General features: G+C 62.0%; 1 protein-coding gene and 1 long non-coding RNA gene across 2 annotated transcripts in view; one reads left to right on the forward strand and one right to left on the reverse strand.

Annotated features, from left to right (window-relative positions):
• The window catches only part of LOC141279005 (uncharacterized), a 22772-nt gene extending 18077 nt beyond the window's left edge, over positions 1 to 4695 (reverse strand). The window contains exon 1 of the long non-coding RNA XR_012332660.1: positions 4099 to 4695. This is a non-coding gene — a long non-coding RNA (uncharacterized lncRNA). The remainder of the gene's footprint in view (positions 1 to 4098) is intronic.
• The window catches only part of CRB2 (crumbs cell polarity complex component 2), a 21400-nt gene extending 4924 nt beyond the window's left edge, over positions 1 to 16476 (forward strand). The window contains exons 2-13 of the mRNA XM_033858563.2: positions 1564 to 1887; positions 4251 to 4446; positions 4577 to 4716; positions 5214 to 5399; positions 5574 to 5687; positions 8830 to 9702; positions 9792 to 10300; positions 10879 to 11044; positions 11834 to 12617; positions 13433 to 13549; positions 14170 to 14287; positions 16190 to 16476. Coding sequence (XP_033714454.1) covers positions 1564 to 1887; positions 4251 to 4446; positions 4577 to 4716; positions 5214 to 5399; positions 5574 to 5687; positions 8830 to 9702; positions 9792 to 10300; positions 10879 to 11044; positions 11834 to 12617; positions 13433 to 13549; positions 14170 to 14287; positions 16190 to 16414 — 3752 coding nt within the window. The 3' untranslated portion in view covers positions 16415 to 16476. The remainder of the gene's footprint in view (positions 1 to 1563; positions 1888 to 4250; positions 4447 to 4576; positions 4717 to 5213; positions 5400 to 5573; positions 5688 to 8829; positions 9703 to 9791; positions 10301 to 10878; positions 11045 to 11833; positions 12618 to 13432; positions 13550 to 14169; positions 14288 to 16189) is intronic.
• The last annotated feature ends 1616 nt before the right edge of the window (positions 16477 to 18092 follow it).

Here is an 18092-nt window from a genome sequence, read left to right on the forward strand (position 1 = left end):
GTGTTTCAGACCCTCTGTCCCCTTGCCACACACCTGGCCCTGGGTGGGTGCTTGCCCCTACCCCCTCTTGGTGAGAATCTTGGAGAGCGAGCCCATGTTGAGCTGTACCAGGTGCTTTGGGAGCTGGGCGGTGGGGCTGACAGCTGGGCTCTCTCCCTGGGTCCATCGGTCGGTCGGTACCTGTGTCTCCCTGTCCCCCATCCTGCTTGGCCCTGGCTGGCAAGGGTGGGGGCTGGCCGGTGGACAGCCCTGCCTGGTGGAATGTGGATGACGCCTGAGAGGCTGTCGAGCCTTATCTGGGGGTCTTCGCTGGGTGGGGGAGGGGAGGCACAGGGCCCGAAGCTGTTCTGGGGCCTGGTTAGTGTCTGGTTGACAACCTGGGTGGGGGAGGGGCGCCTCTCGGAGCCCCAGGTCCGTCCGAGGTGCCTCCTTCTCGTGGGCGGCTCCCGTTCCTCCATCACTTACTGAGTTCCTACCCCGAGTGGGCACTTGACTGCCGTCCCTGAGGCTCTCAATCCTTCCGTATCCTACGAGGCACGTACTATTATTAACCCTCTTCAGATTGGGGAACGAAGGCTCAGTAGGAGAAATGACTTGCCCAAGGTCTCATAGCTTGTTGGCCGAGTGGGGATTTGAACCCAGGGCTGTCTGACTTCAAAGCTTCAAAAGTTCTTACGCCGGCATGACACTGACAGGCTCTTAGCAAGGGAGGGTGGGAGGGAGGCGGGCTCCAGATCAGGAGCTGGCCCTCTAAGTGAGGGAGCTCTGCCTTGTGGAGATGTCGCAGTGGCTGGAGCCGGGAGTTCAGCTGGCTGGTCTCAATACCTGCCCTGAACCCTGTGACCCCGGCCAGTCTGGCCACTCACACTTGCTGATGGCGGCGGATACTGTGAGGGTCAGGGATCCTCTGAGAAGTTCCCAGGCCAGCAGGGCCAGGAGGGGAGGAGGGGTGGAGGGGGGAGAGGGGCCTTTGAAGTCCTCCATCTCCAGTTTCACGCAGGGATGGAGTTACCAGACCCCCAGCGGGAGCAGTGGAGTGGGCAGTGGGAGGAGACACCCTCCTGGGAGGGAGCAGGCCGGGGATCCCCTCCCCAGGTGGGGCTGGAGCACACGGACAGACCCTGAGGGCTAAGCCAGCACGAACTTGCTGTGTGACCTCAGGCAAGTCCTCACTTTCACTCTGGAGCCTGGATCCGCTCTCTTGTAAAATGGGCCTGACAGGGCCTGCTTCCGAGGGGCGTTGCGGGGCTGCACTGACACCGTGGAGAGAAAAGCTCACAGGGCTAGTGGGCGTCTGCTCACTAATCCTGCCCGGGGAGCCAGGCATCCCGGGTCCTACTTCCCTGCTATGGAGGCATCCCTGAAACCATTCCCAGTTCTGGGTGCAGATGCGGGCAGCCTGCTGGCACCTGGTGTGTAGACCCCTGGCGCTCCCTGCGTCCTCCTGAGTACTGACGGAGCCCTGCTGCTGACTCTGGGGTCTGGGGATGGGCCTGGGTGTGGGGAGGGGAGTGTCCTGGTAGCCCCCGTCCACCCTGCCCAGCCAGTTTCCTCTCTCTACAGGAACGGCACCTTCGGACCCCCCGGGTGCCTGTGCCTCAGACCCATGTGCTCCAGGGACCGAGTGCCAGGCTACAGAGAATGGTGGCTACACCTGTGGGCCCCTGGAGCCCCGGGGCTGTGCCAGTCGGCCATGCCACCACGGTGCTCTGTGTGTGCCCCAGGCTCCAGACCCCAGTGGCTTCCGCTGCTACTGCGTGCCCGGATTCCAGGGCCCACGCTGTGAGCTGGACATCGATGAGTGTGCGTCCCGGCCCTGCCACCACGGGGCCACCTGCCACAACCTGGCCGATCGCTACGAGTGCCACTGCCCCCTCGGCTATGCAGGTAATGGCCCCAGCTCTTCCCAGAGGCGTGTGTAATGTCGACCCCATCAGCGGCTCAGAGTTGTCAAATCACGAATTCAGCTTTGACCTTAGAGGAGAGACACCCCCAGGCATCCTGGCAGCTCTAGGGTGTACCCACTCTTGGTCATGCTGCGGAATTAATGCTTCTCGGGCTAACCTGAGAGTGTGACGAGCGAGCGCTGGCACGGCGCCTGGCACACTACAGACACTGGACAAATGTTACTTCAGTCCCTTGTAGGGTTCAGGTGGTGCTGGTAGTGGAGACACCCCTCAGGCATCCCTGGGACTAGAGGGTAGATGTGCCTGGCTTGGCTTTAACGAGGACACATCTAGACAGTACTTCTAGCATCGACTCACTCCAGACCCGTCAGGCTGTAGCACAGACATCCTCTGGTGGCTCGTCTGATGGTTCTGGAGCGTGATACCCCGGTATGGTTCAGGTTGTCATGTGGACCCTCTCCCCTGGGGGCGGGAGCCCCCAGAGTTCCTGCATAGAGACACTGGTGGACTTGCTCAAATTGTAACGTAGATGTACCCCCAGGGATCTCTGCTGTCTTGAGGGGGACAGTTCCCTCCTCTAGAGTATGGCCCCGTCCCAGTCCCATCCACCCTCCAAGGCGAGAGCATCCTGGAGCAACTGCCTGGAAGTCAGGAAGGAGGGCGCAGCTAGGGACAGGTCTGGGAGCGAGGCTAGGTCTAGGGCAGCTGGGAGCCTGCAGTGTGGACACTCCAGGTTCTATTCAACCCTGAATTCAGATGACGCTCTCTGAGGGCAGAGGGCAGTTTGAGGTCACCTCAGAGTAAGAGGTACAGACTTGGGGGCTGGGCTCCGGGAGAGGGGGCATAGAGTGGAGAGGTGGATCTCAGCACACAGATGAAAATGAACTTTGGAAACGGGTTCCATGTACCTTTCTCATCATTTGAGAGTTCAGGTGTCTGGATAGATTAGTGGTGGATGTGTGAGTAGGTCACGTAAAGGCCTCTGTGTCTGCCAGGATCCACGGGTGTCTGGGATCCCTGAATGCATTTGTGGGAAAGTCTGTGTGTGGGTGCCAGCAGGTGTGTGCGTGCCCAGATGTGCGGTGCTCAGACGCTTTGGGTAATGCTTTCTGGGTGAGTTGTGGATGTGAGTGGGGGCAGCGACTGCTGTGATTCATTTCCTCCTCCTTCCCTTCCTAGCCAGGCGGGGGAGGTTGGGATTCCAGGCGGCCTGGGCCTGGCTCCCCCTGGCACAGAGGGTGGGAGTGGGGCTGGGTCACAGGAAGGAGGGCCCCTGTTTTGTGCTCACTGAGCCAGGAAGGGGGGAAGGTTCCAGCTGGAGCCAGCTGGGTCCCCAGACCCCCACGACCAATCCCACTTAGGGGGTAGAGGCAGGGCCACTGGAGTGTACAATGACAAGCGGGCTCCACGATGAGCTCGGGCAGTACATTTCCAAACCCTGAGATCCTCCATCTCCCTTCATCTCCACAGCCCCTCCCCTGAGAGCCTCCCAACCGTCTTGGTTTTACCCAGGACTGAGAGGGTTCCCAAGACACAGGACTTCCAGTTGTAAAAGCAAGACAGTGCAGGGAAAGCCTGAAGGAGTTGGCTACCTTGGTCCAGCATCTCCCACCGGGTATGCCCCTCCTTGCTGGGGTCCCTCCTTACACCCTCCACAAAAAGCCAGCAGAGCGAAATGTAGAGACGACTATATATCAGCTGCTTAAAACTTTTAGGATAAGCTCGGATTGTGTTACCTGGCCCCCAAGGCTTGACACTCCCCACTCCTGCCCCACCTCCTTAACTCTCCCCTTTGCTCCCCGACCCTCCATGCACCCCTGCCCTAGGGCATCATGCCCCTGCCCCAAGCAGGTCTTCCACCAATAGTCTCTCTGGAGAGACTTACAGTCTCTCTGGAATCCAACTGCTCACACAGCCCCCTATCCTAGTCCAGCGAATGCCCCCTCATCCTTCAAGTCTCTTCTTCCAAGAAGCCTTCCCTGACTCTCAATACCCCAGGCTAAGACCCTGCCTCTTGCTGTCACAGGAGCTAGCACGTACCCACTGTTGAGCTTATCAAAAGTAAAAATCAGTCCTCATTTACGTAATATTGACCTAATCCCCGTCTCCTGGGCTAGACTGGTATGAGCTCAAGGGGGCAGGGATGTCTGTGTTGTTTCAACCCCACTGTTATTTTTGGCGCAAGAAACACCTGCTCTGGATGAATGGAACAACGGACTCTCTCTTTGGATCCTGACGTTCCGCTTCTGGTCAGTCTGGAGCAGGTTTCGGGTCAGCCTGGCTCGGCCTCATTCGCTCTCCCTCTGGGCGGCCATCTCTCTGTCTGTCTCGGTTCCTGTCCAGGCGTGACCTGCGAGGCGGAGGTGGACGAGTGTGCCTCGGGGCCCTGCCTGCACGGGGGCTCGTGCTTGGACGGCTTGGGCTCCTACCGCTGCGTGTGCGCGCCGGGCTTCGGGGGCGCCAGCTGCCAGCTGGACCTGGACGAGTGCCAGAGCCAGCCGTGCGTGCACGGGGGCGTATGCCACGACCTGGTCAACGGGTGAGCGGGCGGCCGGGTGCCCTCAAGCGGTGAGGCTGCGCGGTGGGCGGCGGGGTGGGGGGCGCGATGGAGATGGGGGGAGCTGGAGGCTCGGGCGCGTGCTCAGCTCCGGTCGCGCGCCCCACTGCAGGTTCCGGTGCGACTGCGCGGACACGGGCTACGAGGGCGCGCGCTGCGAGCAGGAGGTGCTGGAGTGCGCGTCGGCGCCCTGCGCGAACAACGCGTCCTGCCTCGAGGGCCTCGGGAGCTTCCGCTGCCTCTGCTGGCCAGGTGTGTGTGTGCGCGTGCGCGAGAGCGTGTGCGCGTGCGCGCCCGCACGCCCAGGGGGGCGGGGGCTCAGGCCGAGGAGGACTGCCCTGGGACAACCTGGCGGTGCGCACACACCCTGAGCGGACTAAGCCCAGTGTGTGCCTGTGACTGCAACTTCTCTGAGCCTCAGTTTCCTGATCTGCTAAACAGGGCTAATCACAGCACCTGCTCCTGGGCTGTTCTGAGGAGAGTAAGAAGGTGTCGCGCCCATCAAGCCTTGGTGCAGGGCCCCGCACGCGCAGAGCGCTCAGTAATGCTAGTAATAATAGTAACACGATGCCGATGCTGGTGAAGCCTGCGCTGGTCATTCCTACCCCCTCAGTGTGTCCCTCCCTCGGAATATCCGTGACCATATCTGAGCTGTTGTCCCCGCCTGGCCCTGGGCTGGCCTGGCAGCAGTGGAGGGGTGCTGTTTGGTGACCCCCTGTGACCTGACGCCCACCTGTGTGTGTCCCCAGGCTACAGCGGCGAGCGGTGCGAGGTGGATGAGGATGAATGTGCAGTGGGCCCCTGTCAGCACGGCGGCCAGTGCCTGCAGCGCTCCGACCCAACCCTCTATGGGGGCATCCAGGCCGCCTTCCCAGGAGCCTTCAGCTTCCGCCATGCTGCTGGCTTCCTGTGCCGCTGCCCTCTGGGCTTTGAGGGTGAGCCCCCTTCCAGGGAAGCAGGTCTGTAGTGTCCAGATGCGCGGGAGGGATGCCGAAGCTGGGTTCAAGCACCTCTCTCTGGCCTCAGTCTCCCTAGCTATAAGATGGGCCCTTTCCAGTTCCAGTCTGGCTCTGAGGGAGCTGTGGGAACCACAGCTGGGCTTCTTGCAGGGGACGACTGCAGTGTGGACGTGGACGAGTGTGCCTCACGGCCATGCCTCAGTGGAGGCCTCTGCCAGGACCTGCCAAATGGCTTCCAGTGCCACTGTTCAGATGGCTACACAGGTGCCTGGGGTGCGGTGGGCACTGGGGCAGGGCAAGGTCAGATGCGGTGGACCTGGGGCGAGAAGGTGCCTTCTGGCTGATGTGTGGAGGCTGGATTGATGGGGTCAAGGACATTAGGGAGGAGGTGGGTGTAGTGGCCAGCTGACAGGTAAGAGGACTGAGCTGGGACCTGGGCTTTGGAGGTGGGAGTGGGGGGGAAACCTTCTGGAGTGGAGGTTGAGAAATATTTATGAGGGGCACGCTACAGGCCCTGAGGGTTTTTCCAGGTGTGAGTGGGAGGTGTCAGGGATGCTGGCCGAGTTTCTGCCCTGGGCGACATTGGGTAGAGGATGGCGAGCTCAGCCTTGTCCATACTGAGTCTGAGTGCCTGTGGAGCACCTACAGGGAGAAGCCTGGGTGGGGGCTGGTGATCTGGGGTCTGTGGCCCAGGAGAGGGGCCTGAGACTGGGGGTCCTGCAGCTGGAGTCTCAGGTAGCCAAGGTTATCCAGGAGAAAGTGTGGAGTGTTGGGCAGAGAGAGCCCTAGACACCTGACATCAAAGGGCTGGGCAGAGGCCGAGGGGCCTGCAGGGAGGACAGGGCAATTCGGCCAGGATAGAGGAGGTAAAAACGGTGTGTATGTGTGTGGTTGGGTGTGTGGTGGAGGGAGTGTGGTGGTGGGGTGTGTGGTGTGTGGTGGAGGGAGTGTGGTGGGGGTGTGTGGTGGAGGTGGGGGGAGTGTGGTGGAGGGAGTATGGTGGGGGGTGTGGTGGAGGTGGAGGGAGTGTGGTGGTGGGATGTGTGGTGGAGGGGTGTGTGGTGGAGGTGGGGGTGTGTGGTGGAGGGAGTGTGGTGGGGGGGTATGTGGTGGAGGTGGAGGGAGTGTGGTGGGGGGTGTGTGGTGGAGGTGGGGGGAGTGTGGTGGTGGGGGGGGTGTGGTGGAGGTGGGGGTGTGTGTGGTGGATTATGGGGGAGTGTGGTGGACGGTGGGGGCTGTTACGGAAAGCTGTGGGCAGTGTCTGGAGAAGGATGATTGACCTTTGGAGAGCTGGGCACACCTTTGGGGTGTGCTGGGCAGGAGCTGGGCCTGCAGAAAGCCTTTCCCTGCCTTGGGTACAGAGGATGCGGAGACACGCAGACACCCTTCCCTGCGGATACTGATGAACCGAGGACCTCCTCACACAGCACGGAGTGTCCCTGCCCCCTCTGGAATGCCTGTGACGCTTCCCCCACACCCGCCCGCATTCCTGCTCCGACAAGCTGCCTCCTCTCCCTGGCACGGCTGCTGGGCACAGGCTCCCCTGCCTGGGGGAAGGAGGTGGTGATCACCACCGTCCCTTCCACTCTCACCCCCCAAAGGTGCTGGGGGCTCGGCATCCCACTTCTGGGTGGCCAAAACCTCTGGGCACCTTGAAAACCCATCTCCTGCCCCATGGGCTGAGGTTCCTTGAGTCCTTGCCCACTCCCAGGCACAGTGCCCCAGAAACAGTGGCCTCGTGGGTGCCTGGCACACACTGGGCCCACTGCAGCATGCCCTGCAGCTGAAGAGTATTCTCTGCATTGTTTTCCTCCTCACCAAAGCCCCACGAGGTGGGGTTCTAAATCCCCATCTTACAGATGAAGCCATAGAGGCTTTAGAGAGGGCATGTCATCCCCCCAGGTTCGACAGTGTTAGCGGGAGCCCAGCTCCTCCCCAAGCTGAGCTCAGCTAATGGGTGGCAGGGAGGTCAGACCTCTGAGGTCAAGGACCCGGAGGGGGAACCCCGGCTGTGGGGCTGGTCCGCCCCCATCCTCCCTTGGGGTTGTGCTGGGCGTGGGGGAGGCCAGTGCCTGGCATTCCTGAGCCAGCTCTGAAGGAGGCGGCTGGCCAGGCGGGGAGCTCTGCTCCCCAGCCTTGGTACCTGCCCACCACTCTCAGCCTGTCTGTGGGGAAATGCAATGGGGCTGCGGGCTCTGTGGACCTTCCTGGGGGTGTTGTGGCTCCTGGCAGGTATGCAGGGCTGGGGCCTTGGGCAGGGGGAGGTGGGACTGGCCATCCCCAGAAGGAGGCGGTGGTGTTTGTGGGCTGACTGGGGCCAGGATTCAAATCCTGGCGGCTTCTCTGGGCTTGGGTTCCCCTGGCTGGGTTACATGGGCAGGGCTGGCCTCAGTGGTCTTGTGGAGGCTCTGGCTGAGCAGGGGTTGGGCTGTAGCCTCTTGACCCACGCTGGGGCCAGAGCACCTGGCATGGGAGCCCCTGGAGGGGAGGGTGACCTCACAGCCAGTGCCAGGGCCCTAGGGCAGAGGGACGGGGGTGGGGGGTTAGAACCAGGGGCTACTCGAGTGCCACAGATGCATACACCCATCCCCACTACCTCCTCCATTTCGTCTCTCTGTCCACAAAGGCCATGCCAAGTCCCTTTCTGGGCACCAATGACATATCCAGGCCCCTGGAGGAGATCTCAGCTGCGTAAACAGATATTTTCAATACTGGGTTCTGGGGAGCTGTGCCTGGGAGTGGGCAAGGAGCTGGGATTGACACAGCAGCTTGGAGTTGGGAGTCAGAGAAAGCCTTCTAGGGTACTGGCCATGTGAAGCTGGGCTTTGCTGGATGAGTCGGAGTTTGAAAGGCAGGATTAGGGAGAAGGAGGCATTCCAGAGAGAGCGCTATGAGCAAAGCCCCAGAGGCAGGACTTCCCAGGAAACGTTTGGAGGAACAGGCAGCTCAGGGTTTGCAGGGAGCAGGGTTGACATATGAACTCCTGGTAGGACCCAGGCCACGAGGAATCTCGAATGCCAGGGTGAGTGATCGGACCTTAAGTAGCAGAGGAACCTGGCCAGGTGATGCTTTAGAAAGAGATCTCTGGCTACTTGTAGAGATGGATGATGGAGGCTGGTGAACTAGAGGACACTAGACTATGGCCTAGAGAGCTGGTGAGGCAGGAGGAAAGGGGGCATTGGAGAGTATTTAGGGGATTGAATCGACTCACAAGATATGGTAAAGGAAGGAGTACCTTGGATTCCAGCCTCTGGGGACTTCAGGGGACCTTGAGAAATCCTTTGGAAATTGGGAATGGGTTTGGTTGATAGATACTGAGGTCCCCGTCCCAAGAGGCAGCTAAGCTCTGGGTCAAGACTGTGCTTTTGGCCTTGGGTGCTGAGCCTTGGCCTGGTCTCTCCTGAAGGCCTGACATGTCAGGAAGATGTGGACGAATGCCTGTCGGAGCCCTGCCTCCATGGCGGGACCTGCGAAGACACCGTGGCGGGCTACATCTGCTGGTGCCCAGAGGCCTGGGGTGGCCGTGACTGTTCCGTGCAGCTCGCTGGCTGCCAAGGCCACACGTGTCCGCTGGCCGCCACCTGCATCCCCACCTTCCAGTCAGGGGTCCACAGCTATGCTTGCCGCTGCCCACCTGGTACCCACGGACCTTTCTGTGGCCAGAATACCACCTTCTCCGTTGTGGCTGGGAACCCTGTGCGGGCTTCGGTGCCAGCTGGTGGCTCCCTGAGTCTGGCACTGAGGTTTCGTACTACGATACCTGCTGGTGCTCTGGCCGCTCGCTCTGACACTCAGGGCAGCTTAGAGCTGGCGCTGGTGGAGACCACGCTTCAGGCCACACTCTGGAGTCACGGCAACAATGGGTGCATCCTGAGGCTGCTGGACCTGCCCCTAAACGACGGCCACTGGCACCGAGTGGAGGTGACGCTCCGCTTCGGGGTCCTGGAGATGCGGCTCTGGCACGAGGGCTGCCCTGCCCACCTCTGTGTGGCCTCCAGTCCTGTGGCCCTGCCTCCTACGGCTTCCCCGGCCCCGACGCCTGCTGGGTTCTGCTCCACGCAGTTGGGTGGTGTGGCCTTTACGGGCTGCCTCCAGGACGTGCACGTGGACGGGCACCTCCTGCTGCCTGAGGATCTCGGCGAGAATGTCCTCCTGGGCTGCGGGCGCCAGGAGCAGTGTCAGCCTCCGCCTTGTGCCCACGCAGGGGTCTGCGTGGACCTGTGGACTCACTTCCGTTGTGACTGCCCCCGGCCCTATAGCGGTCCCACATGTGCTGATGGTGAGGAACGAGCCAGGTGGGCCCCAGGGCAGGGGCTGTGCCTGCCCCCAGCCCACATGCCTCATGCCCGGCACCCTCTCTCCCTGCAGAGGTTCCTGCTGCCACCTTTGGCTTGGGGGGCACCCTGAGCTCTGCCTCCTTCCTGCTCGACCAGCTGCCAGGCCCCAACCTCACCATGTCCTTCCTCCTCCGCACCCGGGAACGTGCTGGCCTTCTGCTCCAGCTTGCCAACGATTCAGTAGCTGGCCTGACGGTGTTCCTGCGTGAGGGCCAGATCCGGGCTGAGGTGCTGGGCAGTGCTGCCCTGGTGCTTCCCGGGCGCTGGGATGATGGGCTCCGCCACCTGGTGACGCTCAGCTTTGGGCCTGATCAGCTGCAGGGCTTGGGGCAGCAGGTGCACGTGGGCGGGAGGCTCCTCCCTGCTGACGCCCAGCCCTGGGGTGGGCCCTTCCGAGGCTGCATTCAGGACCTGCGACTCAACAGCCTCCACCTCCCCTTCTTTCCACCGTTGCTGGAGAACTCCAGCCTGCCCAGTGTGCCGGGCAGCAGGCGGTCCTGGAACCTCACCATGGGCTGTGTCTCCGAGGACACGTGCAGTGTGAGTGCCACGGGGAAAGGGTGGGTCCTTTTTCCGGGATCCACCCTGCTTCGCTGGAGGTTAGCATGTCCTTCTACTGGTCAGGTCGGCACCAGGAGGTGGAGTGCCCACCCAAGGTCCCAGTGCTGGAGAGAGACAGAGCAGGGTTCACTTTCATCTCCTCTCTGGCCAGCTGCTCTTGCCCTATGGTAGTCTCGATACCTCTCCTCTCAGTCCTAATCTGAGACAGACTCCCTGACCCAGGCAGAGGGCTGCCCAAGCCTTTCTGTGGGAGTTGCTTGGGGCACAGGGACACCCAGGTTCATGAACAAAGCACCAACCAGCTCTAGGATTGGAATAGCCTGGGTGTGAACTCTGGCTCCTCTATTTACTGGCTAGGTGACTCAGCAAGTGATTTCTCCTCTCTGAGCCTCAGTTTCCTCATCTGTAAAATGGGAACGCTAGTTACTTTTCTATTTGTTTGTGAGGAGGTAATGTATCTGTACTAGGTGCTCAATGAAGAACCACTGTAAGGATGGTTATGGTGGGGCGATGCTAGCCCCAGGCCTGAGCCAGTCCCCGCCCTGATTCTCCTGCAGCCTCAGCCCTGTCTCAATGGTGGGACTTGCCTTGTCTCCTGGAATGACTTCCACTGCACCTGCCCTGTTAACTTCACTGGGCCCACATGTGCCCAGCAGCTGTGGTGTCCTGGCCAGCCCTGTCTCCCGCCTGCCACCTGTGAGGAGGTCCCTGATGGCTTTGTCTGTGAGTGCCTGCCCTGGAAAGCCCACATGCTGGGTGCTGGACGCCCAAGCTGGGTTAGATCCCAGCCCTGCCTTCAGGACTCAGAGACAGTGGACCAGGGTGCCAACAGCCCCAGCCCAGTGTGGTTGGGCCACCGCATCCAGAAGGACAGGCTTTCTAGAGGAAGAGAGCACTTGCTAGGTCTTCAAGGGCAAATAAGACTCTGACCGGGCACAGGGAAGGACATTTCAGGAAGGGGGCAAAGCACGCGCAAAGGCATGAGGTTTATAAGAACTGAAACACAAGTAGAGGTATCAGCGTTGCTAGGGTCCTTGAATGCTAGGCCAGGCAGCTTGGGACTTTTTGCCAAGGGCAATGGGGAGCCATGGGAGGACCAGCAGGAGAAGGCCATGGTCAGCAGTTTTAAAAGATGACTGTGTTATAATATTAAAATGATTGCGGTGAAGAGTGAGCCACGGTGATGACACAGGGCCACTGCACTAAGGAGAGAAGGAGGCAGATTTTCCAAGGTGTTACTATTGCCTGGTCTCGTGTGACCTGGAGGGCAGGGTGGGCACAGTAGGGTAGGCCTCCCCAGCCCGGAGCTGGTTCTTTGGAGGTAGAGAGTTATGAGGTGGGGGGAGCAGTTCCTGGGATTAGATGATAGGTGGGTGTGTGTGCCTCCGCCCCCAGACCGCGGGGGTGGGGGGAACGGGGGCGGCAAGCGGGTCCCCGCATCACCCAGGTGTGCTTGGGCTGGGCTGGGCTGGGTACCGATAGGCCGTCCTCTGACACTCTCTCTCCCTGCAGGTGTGGCTGAGGCCACGTTCCGCGAGGGACCCCCGGCGGAATTCAGCGGGCACAACGCGTCATCCGGGCGCGCGCTCAGCGGCCTCTCTCTGGCCTTCCGCACGCGCGACCCCGAGGCCGGGCTGTTGCGCGCCGCGGGCGCCCCCGACACCGTCTGGCTGGCCGTGCGCAACGGCTCGCTGGCGGCCGGCGTGCGCAGTGGCCCCGGCCTGCCCGGCGCGGTGCTGCCGGCGCCCGGGCCGCGCGTGGCCGACGGCGCCTGGCACCGCGTGCGCCTGGCCATGGAGCGCCCCGCGGCCTCCGCGTCGCGCTGGCTGCTGTGGCTGGACGGCGCGGCGACGCCCGTGGCGCTGCGGGGCCTGGCCAGCGACCTGGACTTCCTGCGCGGCCCGGGCGGCGCGCGCGTCCTGCTGGCCGAGAACTTCACGGGCTGCCTGGGCCGCGTGGCGCTCGGCGGCCTCCCGCTGCCCCTGGCAGGCCCGCGGCCCGACGCGGTCCCCGGCTCCCGGGAGCCCTTCTCGGCCTGGCCCGGCGCGCCGGTTCCGCGCCTCGGCTGCCGCGGTGCGCCCGTGTGTGTCCCCTCGCCCTGCCTGCACGGCGGCGTCTGCCGCGACCTCTTCGACGCCTTCGCCTGCGCCTGCGGCCTGGGCTGGGAGGGTCCGCGCTGCGAGGCCCGCGCCGACCCGTGTCGCTCAGCGCCCTGTGCCCGCGGCCGCTGCCACACGCGCCCAGACGGCCGCTTCGAGTGTCGCTGCCCGCCTGGCTTCGCGGGCCCGCGCTGCCGGTGCGCACGGCCAGCCGGGGGCGGCCTGGGTCCGAAGGGTCCGGCGTTTACGGGGCAGGGGTGGGGATCCCGGGGGCGGGGGGTGGGTCAGACTAGTCCGGAAGCCCGGGTGCGGATGCGCACGTCCCTTCTCTGAGCCACCGCGCTGTTATCTGTAACTTGGGAACAGCACTTCCTAGAGTTGCCAGAAAAAATACAGGACACCCGGGTAAATTTGAATTTGAGATAACGCTGCCGTCTGGCAGTCGGGGTGGGGGAACCCCGAGCTAGTGTCGGAAGAAAGCCTAGAGGCTCTCCTGCCGAGCTGCCCACCACGGATGCCCTCCTTCGTCAGCCCCGTGGGACGGGGCCAGGCAGAGATGGTCCGAGTCTTGACCGCTTCCCTTATTCAGTCTGGCCATGACTCCCCACTCCTTTCGGAGCCAAGCTTACGGAGTGGTATCTGGCAGAGGCCTGAATCCCCCTCTCTACGCAAAGAATGTCAGGCCCAAGCTCTATGTCTAGAAGGCTGCTCTTGCCCAGGGAGACTACTTACATTTCATCAGCTCCTCGGAGGACTCAGCCTCGAAGGGTTCAGCCCGATGTTGTACACCTTGGTGGGGGTAGGGCTGGAGTCACAGAGTGGCAGCCCTATGTCCCACCCCTTCCACCCTAGACACGGCTTCCAGGACTGACGGCAGGGTCTCCAGGAGGTGGCTCTTAATTCCTTGGATGACAATGCAGGGGCTCAGGTCACCTGAGTGACCCGCGGGCGTGGGGGTGGGCCAGGTCCTGGGTGTCCTGTCCCCAGGCCAGCCTCTGTGCTTTCTCCTCAGGTTGCCTGTCCTGCCAGAGGAGTGCAGCCTGAATGTCACCTGCCTCGATGGTGGCCCATGTGAGGGTGGGCCCCAGGGTGCCAACTGCAGCTGCCAGGAGAGCTTTGCTGGCCAGAGGTGGGTCTGGGGTCCAGGGGCCTGGGAGGTGGGCTGCTGAGTGTGCAGAGTCGGGCAGGGCGGGCCTCTGGACCCCCTCCAGCCAGGGCAGGTGAAGTGGGGTGTGGATCCCTGCTCACCTTCTCAGCCCTCACTGTCGTCACAGTGCCAGACAGTGCACCTCTCTTGCTTGAATTCTTTCCCTCGGGGGCTTCCAAGACCATCCTGGGTTATGCAGACACCTGCTGGGAAGTAGTTGCCTGGTGGTGTTTCGTAGAGCTCCGTGCTCAGCCCACCTCGCACTCCTCCACCTGGGGAGACTGTAAAAATGCAGGTTCTGGGCCCGCTCCAGACAGAGTCGGCATCCCTGGGCAGGTGGCTTTACACAGGCTCCCCCCGTGCTTCTGTCATGAATGCTGGGGTGAAGGGGCGTGGTAGGTGATGGAGATCGCTTTCAGCATCAGTCACCTGGCAGGGCCCAGCCAGGTAGGGACAGTGCTGGGGACAGTGGACGAATGAGCTTTGATGCCGGTGTGTGTAGGGGGTGGGGGAGGGTTTGAGGAAGTAAAGGAGCTGGGGGAACAAGAGGCAGCCTGGGAGGGAGCAGCTCTCTCAGCCCCACCCTTGTCCCTGCCTCCCAGGTGTCATATCCCCTGTGAAGCCAACCCCTGCCTGAATGGCGGCACCTGCCGGGCAGCTGGTGGGGTCTATGAATGCATCTGCAGTTCAAGCTTCTCAGGCCAGTTCTGCGAAGTGGTGGTGAGCGATGCCCGAGGGGGTGGGTGCCCTGTGTTGGACTTTAGTGAGATGATGTTACGGGGGAGCGTATATAGCACCTGTGGAGCTGTTCCTGGGCCAGGCCTGTCACGGGGTCGGGGGGAGCAGGGAAAGGAGACTCAGGCCGCTTCCACACTCCCACACAGGAGGGGCCCCCAGCATCCCTCTGGGGGCTGCAGTGAAACAGCTGGGCTTTGCCAAGTCTGATCTGGGCCAGGATTCAGGGCCCACGGGATCTTGGAATTCTGGGATTTACGTTGGTGAATACGAGAGCCTGTAATCTCTGGTGGTTTCTGAGCCAGGATTCTAGAGTAGGAAGATGTGGGGAGCCCGGGATTCTGAGCCAGCGAAGGCTTGGGAAGGCTTGGCTGCCGTGAAGGCAGCCCCTGACCCCAGGGAAGCTCAGCTGAGGAGGGGTCCGAATAGATGGGGGCCAGCCGGAAGCTTGAGCTTGAACCTCCCTCTGGCCCCCTCCCCACTAAGGGGCAGAACAGACTCTGCAGGCCCAGCGGGAAGTGAGCCCAGAGTGGGCGCAGCAGCGAGGGACGAAGCCTGGGGAGGAGCCTTGATCTCCACAGGCTTCTGGCGGCCTGGGTCATAAACCCCAAACCTCTCTGCTTCTGGGGAATGTTTCCTTTCAAGTTGAACTTTACAGCCGCTGGCACACATCCCCCCCCCCCCCTCCGTCCCCCGCCACCCTCCTCCTAGGGAGGAAATGGCTTTACAGCTCCTCCTGAAGTGCCCAGGGCCGGAGCCTGGGGAGGGCCCATTCAGGACTGGGATGAATTTTTCTCTACAGTCTTGGGCACCTTCTTCAGGGCTGGGGGCTGAGACTTGGGACCCAGGTCACAGTGGGCTGAGAAGTCTCATGGGACAGAGGGGGGGCCGGTGAATCTGAGGCCCTGGGCCTCTGCCCCCGAAGTCGGTGATCCTGGAGCTTCAGAACTCCAGGTCTGTAGAATCTTTGATGGGGGCATCCCGGAGTCTGTGACGAGCCAGAGAGGTGGTTTCCTGGGCCCCCAGAGCCTGGTCTGAGTCTCCGGGGTGGGGGTGGGGGTGGATTCTGAGCTCGCCAGCAGCCAGGTCGCCCTGCTGCAGCTCATGCCCTGCACGGGCCCCCTGGCTGGGGAGCCTCTCCTGCTACTGCCTGAGATGCCTCCCACTTCAGGGTTGAGCATGGTCTCCAGACACTTAAAAACCCAGACTGCCCTTTGGGTTCGGGAGGGATCAGGTCCCATCACTTCAGATTGGGTGTTTATTGAGAGAGGCAGGGTGGCAGGGCTGGGCACTGAGGCCCACCTTGGCCAGTTGAAGGAAGGACCTTCGGCTGGAATTTGAGACTGAAGAATGGTGGTGTGAGCTGGGCATGGGCATGGCGTTGGGGGAGGACAGAGGGCAGTGCCAGTCCCGGCTTGACACCCACTAGTCATGTGTCTGGGGGGATCTGGGCAAAGCCTCTGTTTCCTCCTCTAGTATTTATCGAGTGCCTACTGAGCAGGCTCTGCTGTGCGTTTTGGGATACACGGGTAAACAAAATAAACCAAAGATTCCTGTCCTCACAGAAGAAAGGGGGTGTCCTCACTTCCGCTTCATCAGATCATTGTAAGGTTTACATGAAATCCCACACACGGTGCTCAGCTCCTAGTAGGCATTCAATAAATGTGTTTTCTCTCCTCCTAGCCAGAACCCCTTTGCTGTACAGGAATCCCCTTGTGGTGCCTCTAATAGGTAGCTCCCAGGCACTCGCTTGCATACCTCTGGGGCCAAGTCTCTCACTACCTCCCAGGGAAGCCTCCGCCCAGCGATGCTTTTTCCTCTCCTCTGAAGGAACTGGGGGGTCTCCCCGCCTCCATGGTCTTAGGCGTGTTACTGCATCTCTTCCAGAAGGGCCTATCGCTGCCGCTGCCGTTCCCGCTGCTGGAGGTGGCAGTGCCTGCGGCCTGCGCCTGCCTCCTCCTCCTCCTCTTGGGGCTCCTCTCAGGGATCCTGGCGGCCAGAAAGCGCCGCCAGTCAGAGGGCACCTACAGCCCGAGCCAGCAGGAGGTGGCTGGAGCCCGGCTGGAGATGGACAGTGTCCTCAAGGTACCACCTGAGGAGAGACTCATCTAGGCCCACCTGGCTGTGGCTCCAGCACCTGTGAGGTCCTCGCCTTCTACCTGGAGACCGAAGGGGGCCGCTTTCGGGAGCCTCCCGGGCCTCGGGGAGCTGCTGCCGGGCCCAGGATACCTGCTGGGGAAGTGGCCCCTTGCCCCGTCCTGGACTGAGGGGAAGGGGCGCGCTCGGGGAAGCAGAGAGAGGCCTGGCGAGGTTGTGGACATTCTCCATCCAACTGCCCGGTCTTAACCTTGGCAGGCACACGGCTGTGCCGGGAGGAGCACCTGCGGGTGCACACGACGTGTTCAGGAGTGTGTGTGAGTGTGAGCGCGTGCACGTGTGTTTGTACCTGGGCCTGTTGACCTGCAGATACCAGTGTGAGTGTTACGGATGAGGCTCACGGGCACGTCCACGTCTTTGCTGTTTGTGCACGTGACTGTGTAGTGAGTGCAGGTGACCCCGCGGAGGGGCAGCTGGGCAGTGGAGACCACCTTCTCAGCCCCGGGGCAAGGGCAGCCCAGGGCCACGAGTTCTCCTGGAGGCCAGGCCAGGGCTTGCCCAAGGACCAAAGCCCCAGCTCCGGCAACTTCTCCCACCTCCGGAGGCTGCCCCGGCCCTGGAGGCAGCTGGAAATCAGTGGGGTGGGGGGCATGAGCCAGAGGTTAATGTGTGAGCTCCTGGCTCCCCAGACAAGTGCTCCCTGAGGCAGGTCTGTCTCTGCCCTCTGTGGCAGCCAGGCACCCGCTGGGATGCAGGACTGAGGGGCAGACCTGCAGGAGCGGGGGGGCGGGGGAGGGTGTCTGGCCACTGCAGCCTTCCTCCTGCAGGCCTGTCACTTATAGAATGAGGAAAGCAGCCCTTGCCTACCTCACGGGGCTGCTGTGAGGATGGGCAGGGCAACAGTGGGGAAGGAGCTCTGGAATTCGTTAAAGTCCAGTCCGCTGTGAGGGCTGCCCGGGCCATCCCAAGGTGTCGGGAAGGGAGAGGGTGAGAGCGGGGAAGGGGCCTCCCTGAGGGGTAGCAAGGGGGCCAGAGGGCGATGGTGACAGAGGAGCAACCCTCCCTGCCCACCTTGTGGTTCTCCAGCCCCTCCGGCATCAGCGCTCTCCTCTCCAGGCTGCCTGGTGAGTCCGCTCTTTCACCTGCAGACCAGTCACCTCTCTAATGGCCGCTGGGAGGGCTCGAGGAGGGCCTCGCAGGAAGCCCTCAGGGTTGTTTGCTGAGGCAGGTGCTTGGCAAATGCTGGCACTGTCTCTGGGTCGGGGCTGGTCCTGCGGACAGACACAGATGAAGGGAAGAACTGGCCGCTTTGCTTCCAGTCCCTTCCGTGGTGATGCCATCTCACTTGGATCTCTGATCTCTGAGGGGCACTTGCCTGAGGGCCTGGCCTCTGAGCTTCAGAGTCCCTTGGTCCCTGACCTGGAGATGTGCCCTTTGGTCCTTCCCATTTCCCAGGCCAGCGCCCCCTGTGCCAAGGCCAGGAGACCCCTTTCCACTTCCCGACTGGAGGTGGACTTTACCCATCTCCCCTAGGGGCCTCAGCCAGCTTCCAGAGGCACAGGAGTCAAATGTGAGGTGGAGGCATGTGGTGATGGAGGCAAGGGAAGGGGTGAGCGGGCTAAGACTGGGATGGGAAGGGCCCTGAACCCTAGGTTACGGGGCTTGCTTGGTCCTTATCCTGTAGGAGGTGGGA

This window comes from Tursiops truncatus, chromosome 6 (assembly GCF_011762595.2).
Source record: "Tursiops truncatus isolate mTurTru1 chromosome 6, mTurTru1.mat.Y, whole genome shotgun sequence".
In the NCBI taxonomy this organism is placed as follows: Eukaryota; Metazoa; Chordata; class Mammalia; order Artiodactyla; family Delphinidae; genus Tursiops; species Tursiops truncatus.